General features: G+C 45.3%; 1 protein-coding gene across 3 annotated transcripts in view; it reads right to left on the bottom strand.

Moving 5' to 3' along the window:
• Positions 1-22,140, bottom strand: part of CREB3L2 (cAMP responsive element binding protein 3 like 2) — a 108,611-nt gene extending 86,471 nt beyond the window's left edge. The window contains exon 1 of one of the 3 annotated variants that reach the window (XM_040643958.1): positions 22,013-22,140. Coding sequence is in view for 1 of the 3 variants with exons in the window: in XM_008697377.2 (XP_008695599.1) it covers positions 21,460-21,561 (102 nt within the window). In the remaining 2 variants the exon portion in view is untranslated. The other 2 variants (XM_008697377.2, XM_040643959.1) reach the window with 2 other exon arrangements.
• Positions 22,141-24,965: the final 2,825 nt, after the last annotated feature.

Raw genomic sequence — 24,965 nt, 5'->3', positions numbered from 1 at the left:
TCTCTCTCCACGCATCTCAAACATCAGGCCTTGAGTGGCATCGACCCCAAATTAATCATCTGGAGAAGTGTGGGAGGCTGTTTTGTTTTTTTCCTTCAACATTTTAATTTAAAAAATATCAATCAGAGCAAAGTTGAAAAAATTCTATAATGAACACTATATGCCTACGTCCTAGATTTCTACCATTAACATTTTATTGTTCTTGCCTTATCACTAATCTGTCTGCCAATCTATTCATCCATCACCCCATTTTATTTGTTATGTGTTACATAATAAACTGCAGACCTCAGTATAAATACAAATCTGATCTGGGAACTATTTTAAAAATGCCAATGCCCTATCTTCGAAATATTTGACTCAGTTAGTCTTGAAGTGGGGCTCAGGCATCAGTATTTTTTAAAAAATCTCTTCAGGTAATTCAAATATGTAGGCAAAGGGATAGGCAAGAATGTATCTGCTTCCCATGAGCCCTGACCAGTGCGAGTGGGACAAGCCAGAGGGTGGAGACAAAAGAATTTCACAGGCTATGCAGCTTGCAGTGCTTGGCCTTCCTCTATGCACACACCAACACACACAACAAACACAAAGGGCAAAAGATGTGGAGGTAGGGGTTGGAAAGATTTGCTTTTATTCTCTTAGAACCAAGGCCATAGCAGGGAGTGGGGGAGTGGGGGGGGGAGAATTTGGGTCTAAAGACACTCCCTGAACTTGCTTACACACTGGGACATCACCCCTGACCAGCTACCTCCCTCCATCCTTGCCAGTTTCCTTCTCCTCCTTACACTGCGTCCTATCTACAGCAGAAGGCTGCAGGGAGAGGGGCTGCAGGTCTTCTCAAAATCTAGCAAAAAGAAGATGAGGATTAGCAATAAACCCTGCCTAGGTTTCTCAGTCCAGACAACCCAGGTGGAGAATGGTTTGGTGGCAGCAGCTACTGTAGCAGCAACATCTCCCTTTCTGCTCAGAGACCTAGAGCCCACATATGAGTCGGTGATGCAACAATTTCAAGATAAAACTGTAGGGATAAATAATGCCTATAGGAGTTCAGAAAAAGGAATGGCAAGTAGTGATCATGAGAAGGGCCTTGGTATAACCCACTGGGCATCTAATCAAATAATTAGTAGCAATATCAGAAAAGCCTAGATATTAATTTCATGTTGAAGACAACAAATAGATAAATCAATCCTATGTAGCAACTCCAATAAACCTCGTTGGGTGTTGCTTAAGAAATGTAGAAGCAATATCCCGCAGTGTCTTTTAATTTGAACTTAATACTTTAGAATCAGGGAGCACTCTTAACATTTTCCAAACTGATTCCACATTTAAAAAAATCTCATTTAATCCTCATACCAACCCTGTGAAGTCAATGGGTATTATCACTTCACTTTACGAATGAAGCAAATGAGGCCAAGATAAATAAAATTAAATCAGAGACTATTGAGCTCCACGAACCCAAAATGTAATTACCTGACTTCTAGCCACATTTTTGTAATCTGAAAGCACTTTACAGAAAAACTGAAATCAAGGTCAGATAGAATAATCTCTCTCAAAAAAGACTGAGCAATGGAAAAGATGAGCTTAAAAAGCAGTCAGGACACAACAAATAAAATGTCCTGATGCCATTTCTGGTTCTAATTCCAGCAACATTTCAGATGGGTGCAGAAACAGTACTCTTTCTATGAAATGCAGATAAAGCAGAACACTGGAGAGCCATGGCTTGATCTGACAATCTCAGCACAGCTGATACAGGTTGGAGCATTTGTTAGATTTCTGTGGATTTGGGGAGAGTCCACGATTTATCTTTGAATGGCCTATAAAGACATCTACTTTGGGAGTATCTCTCTATTTGCTAGATGGAATGCTGTCTGATTCATGAATCACTTAATAAAGCCAATTAGAACTTAAAAAAAATACCAACTTTATGTTTTTAGCTTTAATTTATTGGCAGAACGTAGGGGAGTAATTTTTTAAAAGCAAGAGATTCACACAAAAGTCTCTATTTCTAGCTTCTTTTAAAGTCAGGTACCTACCAATTCTGAGTCTAAATTCTTGTCTGTCAGCCTGTTGGGGCTGAGTGACTGCTGCTTCTTATGAACAGGTCCCGAGTTCCCCCAGTCTCTCCAGTCCCTCCTGCTCCCTAGGACCCCCGACACTAGCTTCACTCCCTGACAGTTTCGATTTCCACCCGCCTGACCACTGAGCTCAAGTCAACATGAAGGCTGATGGTCCAGGAAGGTGGGAAGGGTCACCCCTGATGCTATATGAAGGTTAGTAAGTTAGGTCACATTGTTTTCCAACAGCAGGGAACAGGCAATGAATGTAGGACACTGGTCAGGCCTTGACACTGGGAACAGGAAGCCGAATGACCTAATCCACTGCTATTCCCACCAAATGATGAGGAATGACAAGCAATGAGACTGTTTGAGAAGGGCAGCAGGGGTATTACAGCTGAGGTAGGGGCTGGGTCCCCACTAGTCCGTGCTTCCCCAAGTCCCAGCCCATTGTAGCACTGGGCACAGAGTGCTGCTTGAGAAAGACGTGTGGAATGGAGACATGGATTACAATCTCAGAGACGTGAGCATTCAGTTGACCATCCGTGAGGGCCAGAAAGAGTGGCAAAATGAGGGGAGAGGTGCTGGTGGCCTCTCAGAGGTTACTGAGAACTCAGAAGTTGTGCAATGAAATTGAAGAGTCACAATACAAGCGGTAACTGATGCTACTGTGAGAAAAAGGAAATTCAGAATAGTTGCATCTTAAGCGCACAACCTGAGGAACTGGCAATGTCTGCCTGGAATGCCCTTTTGAGAAGGGCGAGGGTCAAGTGCAAGCTGCGAAGGGAGAACAGTGGGGCTCAAAAGCAGGTGTCTGCTTGAGGTGAGCAGGGGGAAGAACACTATGGGCGCTGTGCACCCATCATCTCTGGTCCAGTCATTCCAGCTCGAGCGTGTTTTATTCATTATCTTGAAACTTCAGTTTTTAGTTTTATTTTCCTAGTTCCACCCCAGGGTTAGGGCAGGGCAAACTCTCCCAGGGAGACTAGGCGAAGTGTCACGAGGTCAAGCCATCAGGCCAAGAGATCCCAAAGCACAGGCTGCAGCCAGTCCCCTTGGACCTTAATTTCAAAATAGGATTGCTGCCCAGACCCTTGCACCCAGATGTAGAACTGAACCCCAAGGAGCTTATGGGGGGCCAAGTCAGTTTCCTGGGCTCTATCTGGCTTGACCTGGCATCAGCACTTGGTGCGGTGTGTCAGGGTTGGGCTCCAATCAGCCTCACAGCAGGGCAGCAGGATACCTTGCCAGTGGTTCTCAAACTGGAAGGCGCATGGGAATCACCCGAGGAGCTGCAGATCTTCAGCTTATCATCCAGAAAGTCTAGCACAGGCGCTGAGATAATGGGTCAGTGACAAAGTCCCAGGGGATGCTGATACGACTGGTCCCTGGACCACATTTCGAGTAGCAAAGCTCCAAGCCGCAGTTCTCAACCTTCATTTCATTTTGGAATCACTAGGGAAGCTATTAAAATGTCCTGCTGCCCAAACCTTATCCCAGAACCAATCAGATCAGAATCACTTGGGCTGGGACCCATGCATCAATATTTTTTAAGCTGTCAGGTAATTATAACATGTAGCCAAGATCAAAAACCATTGCTCTAGGCAGTGGGATGGTCACAGCTGGAGGCTCAGAGTTCCAGGGTGTTCATCTGGCCTGAAGCTACCCGGGGGCGGGGTCAGCCACAGAAGTGACCAGAGGCCTAGTTAAGGTCTCAGCCTACAGGGCACACCCCAAGGCCTGGATAAACACAACTGGAGAAAGGGGCAGGAGGGGCTGCTGGTGCTCAGGGCTTCCCCCAAGCATTACAGACACCTGTAAATAGAAAACCTAGATCAGATTTCCCAAACAAGAGAGCGGGCTCCTAAAATACCTAACTGACTCGCTCATGTTTGCTCTAGAACCGGTAAAGCCATAGGCTGGAAGTTCTCGGTATTTCAACTGCAGGGGCAGGAGACAAGAAAGGCAAAATAGGGCAGAAGTTTTCCACTGTTCACCAAAACAATTCTTCGGTGACGTGTAAGAGTGACTAGCTCGCCTCTTGGCTACTCGTGCTCTTTATTTATACACTGGCCCAGTTACAGTGTAACCCCTCCTGGATCCCTAACTGCCCCAGACATTTGGAAAGTCAACTCTGCAGTTTCCAACTTCCCCCACCCCCCGGCCAAAGACCCTTCACAACGCACAGCATTATTGTGACCCCCTCCAGAATGCCATCATTGGCCAGAGTCCACAAGTCCTTGCAATGAGGCAATGTTCTTAAACCCTGAGTTCTTGGGTCCACTTGCTGTCAGGACTGAGCAAAGCTCTAGAAACAGTGGCAGAGTCAGAGCACAGTCAGAGAAGAAAGGGGGGCCTAGATGAGAGAAAGAAAAGACGAGAGCGAAGAGCACAAGAATGGAACAAGAGACACAGGAAGAAGGGGCCCGGATGGGGAAAAGGAAGCGATGCCTCTGTGACTTCAGGGACGGTACCCAGGTCAGGAGTGAGCCAGCCCTCGGCTAAGCCCAGATTCTAGAAAGGTCTGTGCTTCTAAAATTTCTTCCTGTTAACCATGTTTCAAAAATGATTTCAATGGCTTGAAGGAAACCTATAATATGAGGTCAAATAACATTCAAGATGGACATAGAGAATTCGTAATGAGGGAGGACCAGGAAGTGGAGGAGAACAAAGTAAGGGTGAGCTAGCTTTAGCACTGGGTGTCATGAATGAGTATGTGAGCCAGAGCCCTCCATTTATGGTCAGAAAAGACAGCTTCAACTTTTGCCTGCTTTGAGTCAGTATCTTGAGAATACTACGAAATGTCTTTAATAAGTAAGATTTTTTTTTTTTGGCTTATGATGTAAACTACTCATTTTTATGCATCTCCAAAAAAGCGTCGGGCAGTGGAGGGTGGAGTTTGTTCCCAAGAAGACAAAAGACAAAGGGTTAGGTTTAAGGGACAAACTGTGCTGCCTGCAGGGAAGCTCTCTTCAGTGCTTGGGTGGTAAGCTCACCTGTCAGCGGTCAGGGTCTAGTGACCGCACAGCAGCAAGCGGGAGCAGGGCCTCTCTGGAACATTCTGGGGGACGGACAGCAGCACAGCAATGGTTCTCAGCCACGCACACAGGATATTGGCAGGGGGTACCACTGTGCACACACCGGATCACTTTCAGCCTCCACGATCTCCAGGACATTAGCCCTTTAACATTTTGGGGGTCATAATGTGATGAAAAACACACATTTGCATATACCTCAATGTCCTGGAGAGCATTTCAGGAGGTTCCCAGACCCACTTGGGTCACGGACCCCGCTTCAGAACCGCCACTCGACAGGTGCTCACTTCTCATAAGTTTCTTTCAGCAGAGAGCACATTGCTCTGGTCACCACCACTTGTCACTTGGGAGCCTCATGAAACTCTAGTGAACCCTCACTGCTACAGACTGTGTCACCCCAACATTCATATGTTGATGTATGATGGTATCTGGAGGTGGTCATAAGGGTGGGACCCCCATGAGAGGATTAATGTTCTTTGAGAAAGAAACACCAGGGCTCGCTCTCTCCAGGTGAGGACACAATGTAAAGAAAGCCAAGAACAGGGCCATCACCAGGAAGAATTTGCTAATCTCTTGATCTTGGACTTCCCCACCTCCAAACCAGGAGAAATAAATGTCCATTGTTTCAGCCACCCAGTCTATGGTATTTTGTGGCAGCAGCCCAAGCTAAGACTCCTAGAGACTCTCAATGCCAAAAACACTGTCCACCTGCTCCATTGTGGGGTGGGAGAGCTCGAGACACCGGTCCCCTCATTTTTGCCTCCTGTCACATGCCCCGAGGCAAGAGCAGAGAACGCCCTCCAGAGCACTAGCAGGCACACAGATCCAGCGCTGAGGAGACTGGCTGGGTCCCCAAAGAAGTGGGCTTCTTCACAGCCCACTCACATTCTGGGCACAGAAGTAAGGGCAGAAAAGAAAGATCAGGGCTCCCAGGCGGTCCTGGGAGATGGGGGAAGGGAAGAAGAGGACTGAAACCGAAAAATCCAGGGAAAGCTGCTACAGAGCTAGTGGTCTTTCAGATACATCCCAATAAATCTGGCAAACTTCATCCTCCCCCTGTGAGGAGTCCATAAACAGGGTCGCCTTCAGGCCACTCTTCTAAAGAACACAGCAGGCCTCAGGCAGCCCTTAGCAAATGGCTCCAACCAGGCAAAGCTGCTTACTCTCAAACCACTGCTTTTGGACACCATTGCTCTCCACCAAATGATAGGCCTTTACACAACCCTGCTCACGGCCAGTTCCTCCAAGCCGCCCTCCTGGCCTGGCTCCCCCGTCCGCCACGGCTTTTCTTCATCGTTAGCCTGAGTCTCTGCTGGGTCTTACACATGTGGTTCTGGAGGCCTTGCTAGGCTTTGCTCCTCAAGGGCAGGGCTGAGCTTCTCTTTTTTTGTGATCATTCCAGGAGGCTAGATTCCAGGTTCTATACTCAGAGGCACCCAGTAATTTCTGTTGGCCAGCTGCTTTTCCTGAGAAAGCATAATCAGACCTTTTGATTCCCACATACAAACCGCCTGTGTCCCTGCCACTCTCCTCCCTGGTGAAAGGGACTTCACAGCCCACTCACATTCTGGGCACAGTTTATACATCTGGGACGAGCCGCTCAGCCCAGGAGTGCCAAAAAGCACAATTGGGGGGTTTGGCACACTGAGCAGAGAAGTAGAAAGGAAACAAAGCAGTTCCCTTATCTGTGACATGAAGGGGTTGTGCTCAGCCATATCAAAGGACCCTATGGGATCTACAATCCTATAAGTTTGGAAAAGTGTTATTTTGTAGTGAGGCAGACACTGCTGCTTGGCCACTTAGTATCCATCCTGTCCTCCCTCCTCACCATCGCATGCCCATCTTGTTCAGAGTAGCAAGGCGTCCCGCTAAACCACTCACCTTCCTGGACACTCTGCGACAGTGAGGGATAGCCAGCAAAACCCTGCTGGGACCTCAGAGCAAGCGTTGGCTTATCAAATACAGGTAGTACCCCCTTCTGCTTTGCCCTCCCACTTTCTTCCTGTCAGGAAAGCTGATGTAATGCTGGAGGTGATGCAGTCATCTTGCAATCATGAGGCAATGCCCAGAAGGACAAAGGTCTACCTGCTAAAGATGGCAGGATGAAAACATGACACAATCCTGGGACCCACTAGCACTGTTCAACCACTACACTGGTCCTAGAAAGCCTGGCTCAGGACTTCTTGCTTCATAAAGCTAAACTAATGTTTAACTTAGTGTATTTTGAAGCTAAGAGACATATACGGTTCCAATCCTGAAACTTCGGTTCTTGTTCTTTTTTTTTTTTTTTTTTTTTTTTTTTTTTGAGAAGCAAATTTGGCATAGGTAGTAGTAGTTTCTCAAAAGGGCAAGGAGGAAAAATAAATCTACCCACCAGGATATTTTTCTTTTGGTTGGCAAATACCAGAGAACGAACTTGTCGTGAAAGTCATCCGCATCTCATGAAAAACCAGCAAAGGGCGAACCAGTCCCCCAATCGGCCAGCTGCTTTGCAGTCATGCAGCTCCGCAGAGAAGAACCATCAGGTAACTCATTCAAATTTGCTAGCCTCTATAGCTAAGGATTTTCTCCCATTGGCATTCAGCCCCATTACCGGCAATTTTGGTGATGTCGTTGTTGTTTAAAAAGAAGACATATGACTTCCAGAGAGGGTGGCGATTTGGGCACAGGTTTCTAGCAGCTCCCTCCCAAAGCCCTACTGAAATTAGTAATAATAAGGCATTATGGGAGGGGGTCCATTCATATGCCGCAATCTCTGTGGAACTTCTATTGGATAGGATGCTGGTTAGTCCAGATAAAAGGCAGGCAGGGAAGACAAACTTAGAACCTGCTTCCCAAGAAGGCTCTGGGCAGGTTCTTTCGCTCAGCTGTCCTTACATCAACTACTTTGGAAGGTCAAAGGCTGTATGCAGTCAGGCCAGGGGTCAGAAAGAGAGCCTGGGGCTTATATGCCACTTGCTACAGCTTATCAACAGCATTCAAAATTGCTCAGCCCCGGGAAGGGGCCAAGCAGAGAGCCCTTCAGGCTTCTCCCTGGTGCTACAGCTGGGCCCCACAGGGCTGCTCCCCCAGGCTTACTGTTCCCTTCCCACTCTCATGCTAATGTATTCCTCAGCATCTCACAATTAGCCAGAAATGTTATTTATATTAGAAAAACACTGCAAATGATCTTCATACCCGCTATTAGAAAAACACTGCAAATGATCTTCATACCCGCTCATAAATAGTTGCTTCAGGGATGGCAGGAACAGGGGATGGGCCAGACCCCTCTAGCCTTCCCTCCTGTGATGTGAAAAATGTTAACACCTGCTACCAACCCACCCCTCAAAACCTCCAAACAATTTCAGTTTTGCAGAAGCAGGTGCCTGAAAAATCCAAGTGTGAATTTAGTCGTGCAAAGCGATACCAGGCCTTCAGCCTAAAAAGATTCAGAAAGGAACTAAAAAAAACTTTGAGGTTTTTTTTCCCCCCCGAATGTCTGGTCACAGTCCATCAGGCTACATTAGGGTGAAGGGCGTCAAAGGTGCAAACTTCTGGTTATAAGACAAATAGGTTCCGGAGGTGTGGGCACAAGACAACGACTATAGTTAACAACACTGTATTATATATTTCAAAGTAGCTGAGAGAGATCTTAAAAGCTCTCATCCCACGAAAATGAATTTGCAACTATGTGAAGTGACAGACGTTAATTCAACTTATCGCGGTGATCATTTTGAATAGATACACATATCACGTCATCATGCTGCGCGCTTTAAACTTACACAACACGATGTTAGATGTCAATTATATCTCAATAAAACTGGAGAAAGTAAATACACACACACACATACGTGCATACATACAATTAGGTCATATTAGAGAGGCTTTATTGTTTGGTTGGTTGTTTTCCCCTGAAGTTTAGAACTCAGCAAGGGTTTTCTTCCTCGGCATCCCTGAAATTACTGAAGTAAAAAAAAAAAAAAAAAAAAAAAAAAAAAAAAGGAGCACAGGGAACTACTATCTCCTAAGCAGTGGCCACACACCAGGCATGGAGATAGACACATTATTCATACCCTGTCACTCACCCTTGCTCATGGCCTGTGAGCTAGCCTCAGAAGGGAGGAGGAGTGTTAGCACCAGACTGTAAGCCCAGAGTCACGGATTCATTCACTCAAGCAGCAGATATTGCATTGCATACCTAAGCTGTGCCCAGGACTGTTCTGGTAGCTCCCCACCCAGGGTGTCTAAGGAGGGTCCCAGGCAGAGGCTGGAGCGGACGGACCCCTGGGCTGTGACCAGCCTCACCCACTGCTTCGGTGCACCCGGCAGACAACATCACTGCCCATGAGTGCCGGGCCAACAAAGGGCTTGGAAGCACTGAAGAAATCATGGCTTGCTGGTGGTAAGGGCTATGAAGTTCGTGCTGCCTCCAAATCCCTGTCTTTTCTAGAGCCCCCGTCCCCAGTGGCTGAGCCATTGGCAGACATCGGGACCTTCAGAATCCCACACCAGAAAGAGGAAGGGTAGGAATGAGAAAGCTGCACATTCATCACGCTCAGTTACTCAAGCATCCCACCTCTCAGCTGGCCCAGGCTTAATTTCAGTTTCCTCCTATAAGTGTGTATTTAAATCAGAAGGAAACACTGGGTTTCGACCCACCTCATCTTCCAAATATGTAAACAAGCTGAAACACCAAATGGTTTTCTGGCTGCTAGTTTTCTGCTTCTCGTTCTCATCACACACGAAAATGCCGCCGCTCAAGACGGCTGGGGTTGGTGGGTACCTTCAAAAGAAAGCAATGCCCTGGCGCCCAAGGGGGGCAGGTCTGTGTCCACCTGGGCTCGGTTCTCCTCCGCCTCTTCAGCCCAGAGTGCCAGGCCTTCCAGCTGCTCCCAAATGTGGGTCATGGGCTGCCAAGAGCCCTGGAAAGAAAACTTGCAAATCCAGAGCAGAACCAGAAAAACAACTCCTGGCCATGCTTCAGAAATGAATACCATTTCAGGGTAGGAAGGGTAGGAAGTTAAAAGTCACAGCTACAAAGATGGGCTTTGGGCACTTTGGTTACAAAAAAAATATGGTATTTCCCCTCTCGATCCCACCCTTTTTCCCAAAGGACAGCGTCCTTTACCCCATTTGTAAATGGAAAGTTGGGGGTGGGGGAAATACCATATTTTAACTTTTTAATTGTATTCTACTGAAATCCATAGGTCTGCTCCTAAATTGTTTGATGTAAGATTTTATTAAAACAAAACAAAATACTGCCCTCCCCCCACACTTCAGGCCCTTGTGGGACAATCTGGCCTCTTGTTGGACTACAAAAGGAACCTTGTCTGTGACTGATTTTATTTATTTTTTTTACTTAAATTCAATTAGTCAACATACTTTTTAAAAAGCCAAGTTAAAATCAAAAGCTGCCACAGGTAATCCCAGCTTACGAATCCATGTTCCAAAGTTCATAGCAGCGGGATGTCGCCAGGGGGGTAGGCTGCGTGCGGTGCGGGGAGGCAGGGGGTGTACAGGAATTCACGGTACCTTCTGCTCAGTTTTACTGTGAACCTAAAGCTATTCTAAAAAATTAGGTCTATTTTTTTAAGTTTGTACACATTGGTACTTCCAATGCATAAGATGTTTCGTTACTGAAATAATGGGATAAAAAATCATCCATTTCCCGGTCAGCCAAGAGACCACTCACCCCACACTGCAGCTGGAATTGGGGGTGGTTCCCAAACTTCGTGTCTCCTCACAGGTGTCTGCGCCATGGCGGGCTGAGAGGGACCACCTGCTTCCTCCCTGGGCAGCAGGGAAGCGGAATTCTCCTTCCTCCCCACTCCCTCTTCCTTCACCCCTCCTGTGCTGGCCCTGGGTCCTGGCTGCACAGCTCCCCCTCCCATGCCTCTTCCTCATGGACCACGGAGGACTGAGGGCGCCCACACAGCAGAGAACAAAGGTAGGAGCCAGCCCCAGCGTGCAGGGGACATGCAGGGGGCCGGGGAGGGCAGCAGGATGTCCCGCCAGAGTCCCCTTTGCAGGTCCTGAAACCCAGGCACTTCTTGCAGCTGCACATTTCCTTTGAAGCTGCATCATTTATTTTAATGTTCCTTCCACTGGAAAACCCTCAGACTCCTATCCTTATAACAAAACCATTTGTCCTCACCTGCCCCTATTAGTATATCATACAAAAATGGAGCCATTTAGCTTTTTTTTTTTTTCCTATTGAATACTGTTGGTGTATCTGTGATCAAACTCATCTTTGGTCATCAGTGGGTCTACCCGATACTTTTTTCATGGGAAGAATCAGAAGAAATAAAGAAAGGAAAAGGCTCAAACCTTACAGGCATTTGGCAAATCCCAACACTCTCATACAGGTGTCAAAGTCCAGAAACCAGCCTTTTGTATGCCCCAAGGCCAGAAATGACATGTACACAAAGGAACACATGCACAAACTCCTAGTCATGAACCAGAAGGACATCCAGGGACAGATTGTCTCAGCCTAGAGAGAAGAATGAAAAAAGTACCCTCATAAATGGGCATGGGCACCCTGACAGTCTCCAAGGCCAATATTAAGGATTCCTTTCAGGTTTATACAAAAACAAAGGAAAGAAAGAGGCAGTGTTGTCTATTTATCCACCATGCCTCTTTACTCCTAGTTCCTGTCCGTCGGCCTTCCGCTCCTGCCCGGAAGCCAGGCCTCCGCTCCTGAAACACAATGCCACAGAGCGTGCCACGGGCTCAGACCACGGGGAGGCTGCTGTGGCCCTGAGACACAGGTGCTGTGCTGAGCCGACCTGCACACAGTCCTTGAAGCCAGGTGAAAGCCATACTCAGCCTTTATCTTCACCACTCTGTAGCAACGAGCTCTTCTCTTGGTTCCTGTGATGGGATTTTCCTGGATTTTCTCCACATTTTCCTGCCGGTTCTTTCTGAGTCCCATCTGCAGATTCCTGGTCCCCAGCCAACCCTTCTGGGGCCCCCAGGGCTCCGTCCTTGGCCTTCCCCTCACTCTTCACTCTCAGCTAACCTCCCTGGACCAGCTTCTGCGGGCTATGAGCTTCACTGATCCCCACTAGACTTGCAACATCCCAGTCTACACCTGCAGACCAGACCTTTCTCCAAACTCCAAACCCAAGTTCCCAAGTGCCTTTGAAACAGAGCTCCTGGAGGTTCCATGAACACATCAGACTCACTATGTCTGAAAGCAAACTCATTATTTTCCCCACCAAACTCATTCCACGTCTAAATATCCCCTTTCAGGTCACTGGAAGCATGGCCAACTCAGTCTGCCACTTCAGAAAACAGGAGGCCTCCCAGATCCCTCCCATCCCCCAAGGTCACCAAGTCTCCCAGTCTAGCTCTTAGCCCTTGCTTATTCGTGTGCTCCTCTCTGTCAGGTTCAAGGACCTCGCAGTGTCTTGTTCAACCTCATGGATGAAAAAGCCAGCCACAGATCATCTTGCCACCATTAATTCTACCCTCCAATCCACTCTTCATACCCACTAGGGTTTCCCTTCTAAAACACATTTTTCCTCCTGTCCCTCTCCTTAAAGGCCCAGCAGCCTCCCACTCCACTGCCCACAAAAGAACATCCAAATGGTTAACAAGGCATGCAGACCTTTTATGATCTTATCATATCTCCCAACACCTGTCATAGAGTACTCTCAAAGTACATAAAACTATTTGGGATTTCTAGAATCAACCATGACATTTTCCACATTCCAACTCTCCACTTGCTGTTCCCACTGCCTAGAGAGCTCCTGTTTATATGTCAGGACCTGCTATAAATATCACCTGCTCTGTGATGTGTTCCCAAACTCTTCATCTCCTTTGGAATTGTCATTCCATCCTCTGTGCTCCAGAAATACTTTGAATACAGCTCTAATGCAAAATGTACACCAGGTATTTAATGACTTGTTTATATAGCTTCCTTCCCCCTCAACCAGGAGAGCCACAAGGTCAAGAATTTATATCCTCTTGCCTAGAACACGTACAGGTTTAGCAAAGCAATTCATTAAGTTCCTCAAATTGGAGGAAGGACCGGCTATGAGAGAAGTTTCCCCAGGATGCATGGACAGGAAGCCACGGGAAGGAAGGAGTTAATAGCTCAACCTTTACAATGCTATGATTGGTAACCTTGGATTTGAATTTCTGTTTAACACAATTGGCCAGTGAGAAAGCGCTTTCATCACAAATCCTTATTTCCTCCAAGTTTTCTAAAAACATCACCCTATCAGTTTGAATCCTGAAGGCTCTTTCTCAGCCAAAAGGAATTTCCCTTTAAACAAAAACTATTCAGACATTTCCAAGATATGAAATGTTAAAAACCAGGATTTTCCACTCAGACAACTAGGAAACTGTTTGTGGATTTTTTTTCCCCCAGACTCCTCTTAATTGCCAAGAAGTCTGAAGAGGATTTTTTTTTTTTCTCCTGATGTTAAAAAAATGTTTCCTACCTCTCTGTGCCTCTCTGTTTTTCCATTCTTTATTTTGTCTGGGTTCTACTGAAGCAAGGTCTTGAGTCAGGAAAGAGAGGCTATAAAATGCAACACGACATCTGCCAACTGAGTTGCCCCGATGATACACGCAATCAACTCAATCTTCTTGTTGGTGTTTTAAATCATTTTTTAAAGCTGAGAGCCTTTCAAAGGTAGAAGCAGGATACCCAGAACAGAACTATGGGGTTAAAAAAAAACCTCCGGGGCCGTGTGATACAAACATAGGATTTTACAGCCGGATAAAGGGAGACCCAGAATGTCCAGCAACTTGCAACACGACGAGTTCACACTACAAAATGACTGATGCGCCAAAGAAAAACTCTGCTCCAAGAGCCGCCATTGAAACTTCTAATGAGACGCAGGCATAGGAATGTGGGTGGCTCAGAGTAACCCATCTCAATTCTTAAAAAACCTCAAAGCTCTTCAGTAACGTCAGCACAGTTTAGGTAAATAAACTACTCCAGAAGACAGCAATTCAGAGGCAGGCAGTTCAACATGAGGCAATGGCAACTGAGCTTGACGGCAGCTATACAAAACAGAGGAATATATGGTACATGATTCTAAGAAGTTATGTCTGATGTTTGCATCGACCTTCAGTCCTAGAAAAAATCGGACATATAACCCCGGAACACCACAAAGCGTTTCTCAAACCCGTAGAAGAAGCACAAGCCCAGCCAAAACACAGCTCGCATCTGATGGGTGACACTGACTCTAGAAGCGTCCCCGTAATGACCTGTGAGCTTCTCATGGGTTGATACTGCAGGAGAGCTGAGTCAGTAAACATTCCCTGAGATAAATGAGGTGCAGTGATAAAGGGGGTTCAAAGTGTCCCCTACTCTTAGAGTGATGTGTCGTGAAGATTCAAGGATTACCCAGTCAGAGTTCTTCCAGAGCGAATGAGGGCCCAGAAGAATCTTGGGTTATACCAAAGAGCTCCCACTTTTCATCAGTAGACAAATAATAGATACAAAGATCTGAGAACCAGTTGTATTAAAGGTGATAGAGGAGCCCAGGGGAGCGTACAGAAAGAACAAAAGGCCAAGTACCAAACGCTCACATTTCACAGGTAGCAAGGAAGCCAGTGAAGAAGGAAAAGCTGAGCCCACCAGAGCATCATGGAAGCCAAAGCAAAAATGACCTGTAGTCAATGCTGCGAAATTACTTCCATGAGGCCTAGCAGGTTAGGACAGAGAGAAGACTAGATGTAGTGGTTAGAGAGAAGTTGCAGGAGCTTCTAGCAACAGTGGGAACCAGAACTGACAGGGTGCAGAAGTAAGTAGAAAGGAAGGACGTGCAGGCAGTAGGTATTGACTACTTATTTGAGAAAACCTGGCAGTAAACAAGAGGGGGAAAAAATGAGCAAGAAGGGGCAACAGCATCTGGCAAACATGTGTTCAAGGCAGAGACCTGTGTTTACAGCAGAAGGTAGGAGCTGGGGAGGACAGGAAATGAGGATGTGTGAGAGAGACTAATAACAGGCCCCCATGCTTCCTGAGTGATGTCAGACTCCTGAGGTCGGGGCATCTCTTCCCCAGAGAGAAGACAGTTCACTCAGGGGAGACAGTAGAGAAGCGAATCTATTATGGGCCAGGCAGTGATATGTGAGGTACCTTGCCCAAGGTCACTGGAGAACCAGTGACCCCTGACACCGAATCTGCCTGGCTCCGAAGCCCACCCTTTCCTCCAAGCTGCCCTCCACTCCAGTGGAGACCAGGGCTGTTCGACAATCACCCACGCTCCCACCTTGTTCTCCATAAACTAAACAAGAAAAGATATTGATGCTGAATTACCCATGTCGCTTTCACACTAAATTTTCAGATTTCCAGAAGCATTTACAAGAATTCAGAGTTTAAAAAAATATATGAACAAAAGAGGTCAAGACCAGCAAGCTTATCCATTCTCCAAGACTGCCTCATTCCACTCCACTTAATTAGGCATCAAGGAATTATTGTGTATCTCTGAGTATCCTGCACATGGCTAAGCATCATGGGAATACAGAAAAGCCAAAGTCATGTCCCCTGTCCTCAAGGAGCTTGTGTTTCAGCTGAGCAAATCCCCTTAATGGTCTAGGCCTCAGATTCTTCGTAGATAAAACAGGCCAATGTACCTCGTAGATGACCCATAGGATTCGATTACAGGGAAAATCGAGGTCACTTAGAATTTCATTTGAAAGAGACGGTGAGCATGTGATGAGCAGGGAGGAAGAGGAATAGGCTCAAGGTTGACCCAAAGATCATGGGTCTCATCATTTTCTTTCAATCCTGACTCTGCCGCCGCCGGGAACATGAACACTCCCCTCAACCATAAAATTACTCTCTTGGACAATTCAGACATCCTACAGCCGTAGGCCCAAAACCCTACTAGACGCCCCACCAAGGCCGAGGACCATTTGGCCCAAGACAGCAGATGGGTCAGAGCCTAGCCAGGCTGAGGCAGGCAGCTCAAGATGCCAACTAGCACACACGGGCTTATCAATATTAGAATAGCCATAAGCAACTGAAAAAACAACAGCTTCTTTGAAAACTGACATTCAGCTTTCCACCTGCTGATCTGAGGTTGTGTGGACCTCAATCAAAACAAGGCATTCTTGGCTTGCACGATAAGCATGATTGCAGGCTTCCTTAGGTACCTCCGGCCCCAATATTTGACCCTGATACAGATGGGTCAGATAATATGGTTAATTCTACATTTCCTAGTTAGTGGGTTGGGACACCGCAGCACACCCTCCTCCCTGATAGCCTTTCTGTGCATTTCAGAGGCCAGTCCTGTGTCTATAGTCTTCCTTCATTGGGTGCTATTATCACAGCTAAATAATACTCTTACAGCTTTGCAAGGGGCACAGGACTCGGTTTGATCTTTCATTTCCAAGGCTAATTATTGTGGATTTTAAAATATTTTCCATTTGCTAGCCTATCTCTTTGAGGAAAACAGCCACTGGTTAAACACACTAAAGAAAGGACTGTCAACTCAATTTTTCTAATGATCATTACATGCTGATTGAGCCACCAACAGCTCCTCAATCCCTCAATGACTACTCTGAGCCAATCATGTAAATCCCTTTCCAGCCATTGGTTTTAAGATGGTCAAGTGACCCAATCCTTGCCGCTGAAGCTCAAAGAGAAATCAGCAGGTGGGCTTCTGAAAAAAGTTTCTTCCACCCTAAAAAGGGACAAGGGAAGACTTAACCTCTCTTTTTCCTCTGGATATTGCCATTTTGAATCCAACACCCAAAACTCATCTGGAAATGAGCTGTTTTCTGGTTGCGTTCAACCCAAAGATGAAATCTGCACATAGATGGATGGCATTTAAAGAAGTTGCTCAGGGGCACCTGGTGGCTCAGTCGGTTAAGCATCTGCCTATAGTTCAGGTCATGATTCCAGGGTCCTGGGATCAGGCCCGCATCAGGCTCCCTTCTTAGTGGGGAGCCTGCTTCTCCCTCTTCTGCTCCCCCTGCTTGTGCTCTCTCTCTCTCTGTCAAATAAGTAAACAAAATCTTTTAAAAAATAAATAGAGGAGTTGCCGAATCATCCAAACATGGTGCTATACTTCTAGGCCTCCTATGACATGACATAATAATTTAAATATTGTATAGCAGTCTGAATCAATTTCACTTACTGACAGCTGCAAACATTATAATTTAATGCAATTATTAATCTAGAGGCAATGTCTCATTTCTTGCAAGATCAGCTTCTCATCAGACAACTCTGCTTCCACACAACATTATTATTTGGGGGTCTTTCAAGAAAGAGGGCAAGCACAAAACTCAGTACTGCCCTCTCATCTTTCAGAGCTGTGCCTGAGTCTACCTTCCCCCAACCTGTGTTATCACCATGAGAACAATTTCAGAGACAAAAATATAATGGGTCAAAGCCATTGAAAATCCTTTAGATCATAGATAATTAGCAAGACAGGTACCTGGTTGCCTTATGAATAAGGGCCACATATATGGAATAGAAGAATAGTGAGCGCTCCCTCGACTCCCCAAATATTCTTCCCCTACAACCTAGGTATTGCCTTAAGTTCTCCATTTAGAGATCCAACCTTTTGAGCTGAAGTAATTACTGTTAAATATAAATGCCCATTTAGGGGTCATATGTTAAGCCTTACTAATATTTAAATATTCAGTGTAAGCTCATCAAATCTTTCATGAGAGCAAAATTTAAGGGGAGTTAGAGAATACCATTACAGTGAGTACTTGGGGTCCAAGAAGGGAGGAAAACATGAAAACAAAGGTCAAGAAAGGTGAAGTGAGGGCCTTGAAGACAAAGTATATTTGCTTTGCAATTCTCCTACTAGAACTCATTACTCATCCTTCAGTTTGTGGAGATCAGATGACAAGTAATGATCTTCTCAAGCCAGGAGGAGCCCAGGTTCCCCCTCAGAACCTGACCAGGGCAACAATAGTTGTCTCCAAGGTGGAACATCAACCCAAAAGCTTCAGTATCCCACTGGAGCCACAGGAGTCGCTGAGCCAGCCAGGAGGAAGGGGAAACCACCAGCCTGTGACATTAGCCAACTGCATCCCAGCACTCAGTGACAGATGTGGAAGCCAGATGACCTTTGCATCCGGATACCAGGCAGGTTAAACATCCCCTTAACTCTCTACCTCTCACTATCTGGAATCAGTCATTTCACTTTAAGCACCAACTAGATATAAAATTTTAGTGCATAACCACTAAACAAACTTACGAAGTACTGGATTTATATGAAGAGCTTTGAAAACAAGCAGAATGTCTGCCATTATGTTTGCGAAAACTTCGTAGTTCCTATTGTAGAGTTTTTTTTACAAAGATTAAAATCACTGCAAAAATTGAAAAAAAATCCTTATTTTCCAGATTCTTAAATTGAGATATAAGAAAGTTACCATGATCATAAAGTTTATCAGACCCAGACTGACGGTTAATCCTCCATCCTTAGAGCCCCTTTCCACCAAGCGCTCCTGCTTCCTCCTCTTTTCACAAGGCCTCCACTGACTTGGCAAGTGTTGAGTTTTAATGGAGCACCAGATCCCCTCTCCCCTTAGGGAGACTCAGACCAAAATTACCTCTAGTCCAGTGTTACGTGGTGCCTTTAAGCTTTAATTTTACGTTTTCTAAATACATTCAGGAGGTAAAAATTAGAACAGTACAAAAGGGACAGTATGTAAATAACTCCCTCACCCCGGCTCTCTCTCTCGACTTCCAATCCCCAGGCTCCCTTGCCAGAAACAAGTATCCATTTCTTGAGCATCCTTTTGAATATGAGCTGTGTATATATAAGTAGATAAAATGCATAGCCTGTTTTGCTCTTTAAATTACAAAATCCCACAACGAATTCCCAGAAATGTAATTTGCACAGACTCTTAGAGGAAAACGACATATGTGTTAGAAATCTCCAGCATCCAGGAAGGTTTAGTAAGGGAAGGAACGAGTTTTCTCACAATAATTTCAAACCAGAAAAGAGACACACTCCTCATTTTTAGATCCGCCATCTTTTCTAAACCCACTTTTAGCCTGTACATACTCCAAAAACAACAGTGTTCATAAAAGTACTACTCACTGATTTAAAATAATATGTTGTCATCTGTATGGAAACTGTTTTTTAAGCTTCAAGAAGAAGCCCAACACTCTAATAAGTTAGGATCTAATAAGCAAGTGCATATTCATTCTATCCATGTCCTTCATTATTTCGCAGACGTCTGTCCTGTCCCCTCTAAGCCTTTGTCCTTCTGAACCAAGAAGTCTCCTTTACAACTAACCAAATGAGAAAAACATTGCTCCTGATGGTTCACAGAAGTCCCAGAGACGGTACAATCCCAGCCTCAGGCAATTTGAACCTTCTATGTTTTTAAAATCAGGCAGGTGACGGGTTTTGCTAAAACAGGGCATTAGCAATCATGCATGTGGTAACTAAATCCCTATTTAGACCTGGAGGTCAGGCTATTCCACATTTTGGACAAATAGCTGCAATAAGCAGCTCTGCAACTGGATACCCCACAGAGTTCAAGAAACAGATGGGAAAGTTATCTATTTTCAAATCTGCCAAACTCCCCTTAGTTTAGAAGGAATATAATCCAGTCGTCTGTGCTACTAAATGCAATACCTCTTTCAACACTAATTCACATACACAGTGTGTTGGCAATGACTTGGAGCAAGGAAGAGTGGCATTTTATATAAGTGAGCCGCCCAGAGGAGAGACACATCCCATAGTGTAGACATAAAAGTCGTTAAAAAAAAATTAAATAAAATGAGAAGAAAAATAATCCCACATCACTGCTTCATCACAACAACATAGAAAAACTGAGCCCTTAACACCAAAAGGAATGTAAGGTCTCTACCCCTGAAACTGCGCATAAAGATCTTAATTAGAGCCAGTCCAAACTGCTCTGTCTGGACTCAATGTCATAGTCACAGGTAGCGTCTCAAATCCTAGTCTGTCACGGGCTGAAAGGGAATGTGTATGTACGCCTGTGCATAATTCATGCCACAGCTGCTGGATGACACATTTTCACAGTACGTTTAAGAACAAAAGAGAAGAACTGCTCCCCCCAACACACACACACACACACACACACACACACACACACACAGTTAAAATGCAGTCCATGTCAGTAGAAACACCTGGAGCACCCAATTACCAGAAGATATCTGAGGACCAATGGGCTCTAAGTTCTGTACTGACAACAGGAAGCACATCTGGGCCCTCAGTCCAAATGCAGCCCACGTGGTCTCCTCAGGGAAAGCCTCAGTGAGCAAAACCCAGATCACACTACACATCTGGCTTTTGCCCCAGCATGAACTACCGCTCCCTCTCGGCCCTGCACTCTGCATTTTTTCCACAAGCCATTCTCAGCCATCACAAATGCTCGGGTGGGAATCACTGGGAGGCCCTCATCCCTTTTCCCAAAATAACGTCAACCAGAGGCAAAGGCCAAGGAGGTGGAGCCAGCAGGCCATTTTGCAAAAGTTTCAAATATCCTGGCACTGACCCCCTTAAAAAAATCATGAAGGGGAAATGGCCAGGCTTCTCGTTTTCCCATTAGCGTTCTCTCTCTCTCACTCTCTCATTACAAACTTCTGCATTTATAAGAAACAAACAGATCTCACATAAAATCATATTAACATTGCTGGCTGTTGGAAACAGAATTTCATTTTGCAAATTTAATACCAAAAATGCGAAATTGAAACTTCTAAAAGAAATGTGCAGTAGTCCTGTGACAGTTCAATCCCCAAACGGGTCCCTGAGGCATAAGACTGAACAAAGAACTGGTGAGCCTTCCCACCTTCTCCAAAGCTTTTCTGAAATATGCAACTGCCTCAGATTTTCCATGCTCTGCTGAGCTTTCCTCTGAAGAGAGAGGAAGCAGATTTCTTGGCTGTACAGCTAAAGAAACCAAATAACGTAGCCTCTCTCCTAATATAAAAGGGGCTTTTCCAAAACACACACACACACACACACACACACGTGTACTTCCTGAAATATAAACAAAAAAGTAAAGAGAGAGAGAGAGAATATGACAGCGAAGGAAAGAAAATGCCTACTTTGTTTAGTTTTTTTAAAGCCTTCCAAAAAAAATCAGTAGCAAACTCAACAGTGGCATATTATTCTCCACCACCTCCCCCTTCTGCTTTACAATACTGAGAGCAAGAGCTAATGATATTGCAGATGTGAAAAAGACTCGGGAGTAGGATATGAACTGCCAACGGCATACAAACTGTCATTACTATTACTGAACTTTAAAAGGGCCAGCGGCCCACATTTACCTGTTCAGAGGGGAAAACCACACCTCTCCCTAGATCTCCTCATCGTGGGCATGCCTGTCTCTTCCCGAATACTTCCTTCCCAGGTCCCTGTCCCCAGTTGTTCCTTTAATGACAATACTTCCCCCTTGCAAGCCACCCCTTCCCCGCCCCGCCGAGTCCTCACCGTGTGGTACATAAGAGCCTCGGTTTCCCCGGGCTCTGACAGCTCGCTCAGCTTGCGGTCCCACTGCAGGACGCTCTGCTCCCCGCTCTCCAGCACCTCCATGCTGGTCCGAGGGACGCTGGGCCGAGGATGCTGAGGGCAGGAGGGGAGCGGGCAGAGCCGCCTCGGAGAGTAAGGTCCGGCTCCGCGGGGTGTGTGCGTGCGTGCGCGTGTGCCTGAAGCTTATGCACTTAAAAAGGGAAAACGTTCTCTGCTCTGCCTGAGGGAGTACTGCCAAGGGCTCCCGTCCGGTGTCCTCGGAAATCGAGAATTGCCGGGGGAGACAGGCTGTCCAGGGATCTAGCTGAAGGCTAACGGGCTTAAAGCAGGGCGCTTATCCAAAATGAAGGCAGGAGATCAGCTCTCATCCCAAGAAAAATCCCTTCGCAATAAGCCCACTTTCCACTACCGCTCCAGACACAAACTTTGAGACTCCCCAGGGTTCCTCAGTTCGGCTCCAGGACCCAACTATGACTCCACCTCCCTCTAGGGCAGTGACCAATCGGATACTCACCTCGCCCGCCCTATCCAATCAGAAGTCTGGCTTTCCGCCCCGTCCCGCCCGGAAAGGCTGGGCAGCGGGAAGTCTCTGCCCAGGCTTTGGAATGTGGGCGGGGAGCGCCTTTGGCGTCACCGGGGAACTCCTGCCAGAGCGAAACCAGCCACCGCTCTTTGAGGCAGCGGACCAATGGAGTTCTTGAGTCTGGGAGTGATGGACTGGAACTGTAGCCAATGATTAAGGGGCGCCTGGGAGGAATAGCCAATCAAATAGCGACAAGAATACATTTCATAAAGGAGGGAGGGTGAACTCAATACCTTTGCTTAGAATCCACAAAAGTTAGCGCGCGCTTCTGGAAGGAAAGAGAGCCGCTGTGTGGGCAGATTTATATACTGTCTTAAATAGTATATATTTACATATGGTCTTAACCATTTTCTTAATGTAGATTAGCTCATTTGAGTTTCGAGATTTTTAAAAAATAAGTTACATATTCACAAATATAAATTTTCCCCATTGTGCATGAATTTGTACTAGCACAGTTCTAGCAAATTGTCAGGTTGTTCATCACATTTTCGCCCTCCTGCTATGCTCTTCTCCTGACATGTTTTTTTATGGGCTTCGCTTTTTTTTTTTTTTTTTCTTTCAATTCACTCTGCAGACACTTTTGATAAAAGCCAATGGCTTGCTTTTCCAGATCCTAAAGAGCTGTGAGTTAAGACCTTGAATTCGGGGACACCGGGTGGCTCAGTCAGGTAAGCGTCCCCCAACACTGTGATTTTTCTTCCGTTTTAGACTCACTCTTTAAGGGAAACAAAGTCATTGAAAATATAATTTGCTCATTTTGTTTTTGGCATTTTTAATTAGTTTGTTCATTTTAAATATAAAGGAGTCTGCCAATTGTCTTTAAAAGTTTCTTTCAGTGGCACATTCAGAAATTAAGTATTCCTCTCCTTTGTAAGTATTTCTTGGTGAGTGGGGTCAGTCAAAGGTCTTGGAACTCTGTTGTCTTAAGCAGCAGATTGTCATATGAACTCTTCCATTTCTCTGGTCCTATCTCCTGGGACTTTTGAGAATATTTTAATATTGAGTAGAAATTCCAGTTTATGGGCATGTACCTTCTTTGTGTAATAGGTTTCTCATTTTTCTCTTGGCCCTTGATTTTCATTTTTTAATCAGCTCCCTCCTTCACCACATCGTTTTAGCATAACCCTCAACATGAGTAAGTTAGAAACATGTACATCCTCCTTAATGTTGGGATACAAACATTTATCTATCAAGCATTTCTGCTTTTGACGAAGTCAGCCCCTAGTTACGCCCCATGTGGTAGCTTCGAAGATGGCTCCAATTATGCGGGCTCCTGGTGTTTATACCTTTGTGTAACTCCCTAACCTTCAGTGTGGGCTGGACTGCCTTCAAAACACGGAATACGGCAAAAGTAATGGGCTTTCAAGAAAGATTCTGGCTTCTCACTTGCTTGATCTCTTTTGCTCTCTTGCTTCCTTGCTCCAAGGAAAACCAGCTGCCATGTGAGCTGCCCTATTGAGAAGCCGGCATAGCAAGGAACTGAGGGAGACGTCCAGCCAATAGCCAGCAAGGAAATGAATCCCTCAGTCCAACAAGCAACCGCATCCTGCTAAAAACCATGTGAGTGACTCTGGGTGCAGATTCCTTCCCCCACCCCCAAGGTGAACCTGGAGATAACTATAACGTTCTCAGAGACGGAACCAGAGGACTCAGCTAAGCTGCACCCCGATTGCCAACCCACAGACACTAAAGGTAATACATGTATGTTGTTTTAAGCCACTAAATTTTTTCTTCATAAAATAAGTAATATAATAGTTGGTGCCCTAAATGTTTGGTGAAATTTACCTGTACTCCAAAAACACTGTCACAATCCCTAATGGTGAGTTTTTTCATCCTCCTTTGTTTAATGTTTCCTTCTTCCATTCAGTGTACACAAGACTTCTCGCCAGTTCATTTCTTGTTCTACACTTGAGTCTAGCATCTGTCCTTTTCCCTCTCATTCTTAGGACTTAGCAAGTGTGATGACTTTTTTCCCCCAGCTTCTCTGTCATCCTTAAAAAGTAGCAGCACTTGCTCCCCTATCTTTTTTCTTTTTTTTTTTTTTTAGATATAATTGACATATAATTGTAATTGACTAATTACTTTCGTTTCAGGTGTACAACATAATTACTCAATATTTGTATATATTGCAAAAAAATCACCACAACGTCTGGCTATAGTCAATGTGATGTACGTTACATTCCCAGGACTTATTTATTTTATACCTGAGGAAATTTATACCTTTTGACCCACTTCGCCCATTCTGCCTACCCACTCCTGCCTGTGGTAGCCACCAATCTGAACACTCTGTATTTATACATTCAGTTTTTTTGTGTTTGTTTTTATATGCCATATATAAATGAGATCATACAGTATTTGTCTTCTGTCTGACTTATTTCACTTAACATAACACCCTCAAAGTCCATCCATGTTGTTGCAAATGATAAGATTTCCTCCTTTTTATGGATAAATAATATTCCATTGTGTATATACGCCACATTTTCTTTATCCATTCATCCACTGATGGACATTTAGGTTGCCTCCATGTCTTGGCTATTATAAATAATGCTGCAGTGATCATGGGGCTGCAGATATCTTTTCTAGGTTGTGGTTTTGTTTCCTTCAGATGAACACCCAGAAGTGGAATTCCTGGGCCATATGATACTTCTATTTTTAATTTTTTGGGGTAACATCCGTACTGTTTTCCATAGTGGCTGCACCAATTTACATTCCCACCAACGGTACACAAGGGTTCCTTTTGCTGCACATCCTCGCCAATATTTGCTGTTTCTTGTGTTTTTGATAACAGGTGTGAGATGATATCTCATTGTGTTTTGCACTTGCCTTTCCCTGATGGTTAGTGATGTTGAACATTTTTTATGTATGTACGAATAGATATAGATAT

The sequence above is a fragment of the Ursus maritimus genome, unplaced genomic scaffold (genome assembly GCF_017311325.1).
Source record: "Ursus maritimus isolate PB19 unplaced genomic scaffold, ASM1731132v1 scaffold_3, whole genome shotgun sequence".
NCBI lineage: Eukaryota > Metazoa > Chordata > Mammalia > Carnivora > Ursidae > Ursus > Ursus maritimus.
Note: the sequence above shows the minus strand (reverse complement) of the source record. Positions and strands in the feature narration are given on the sequence as shown.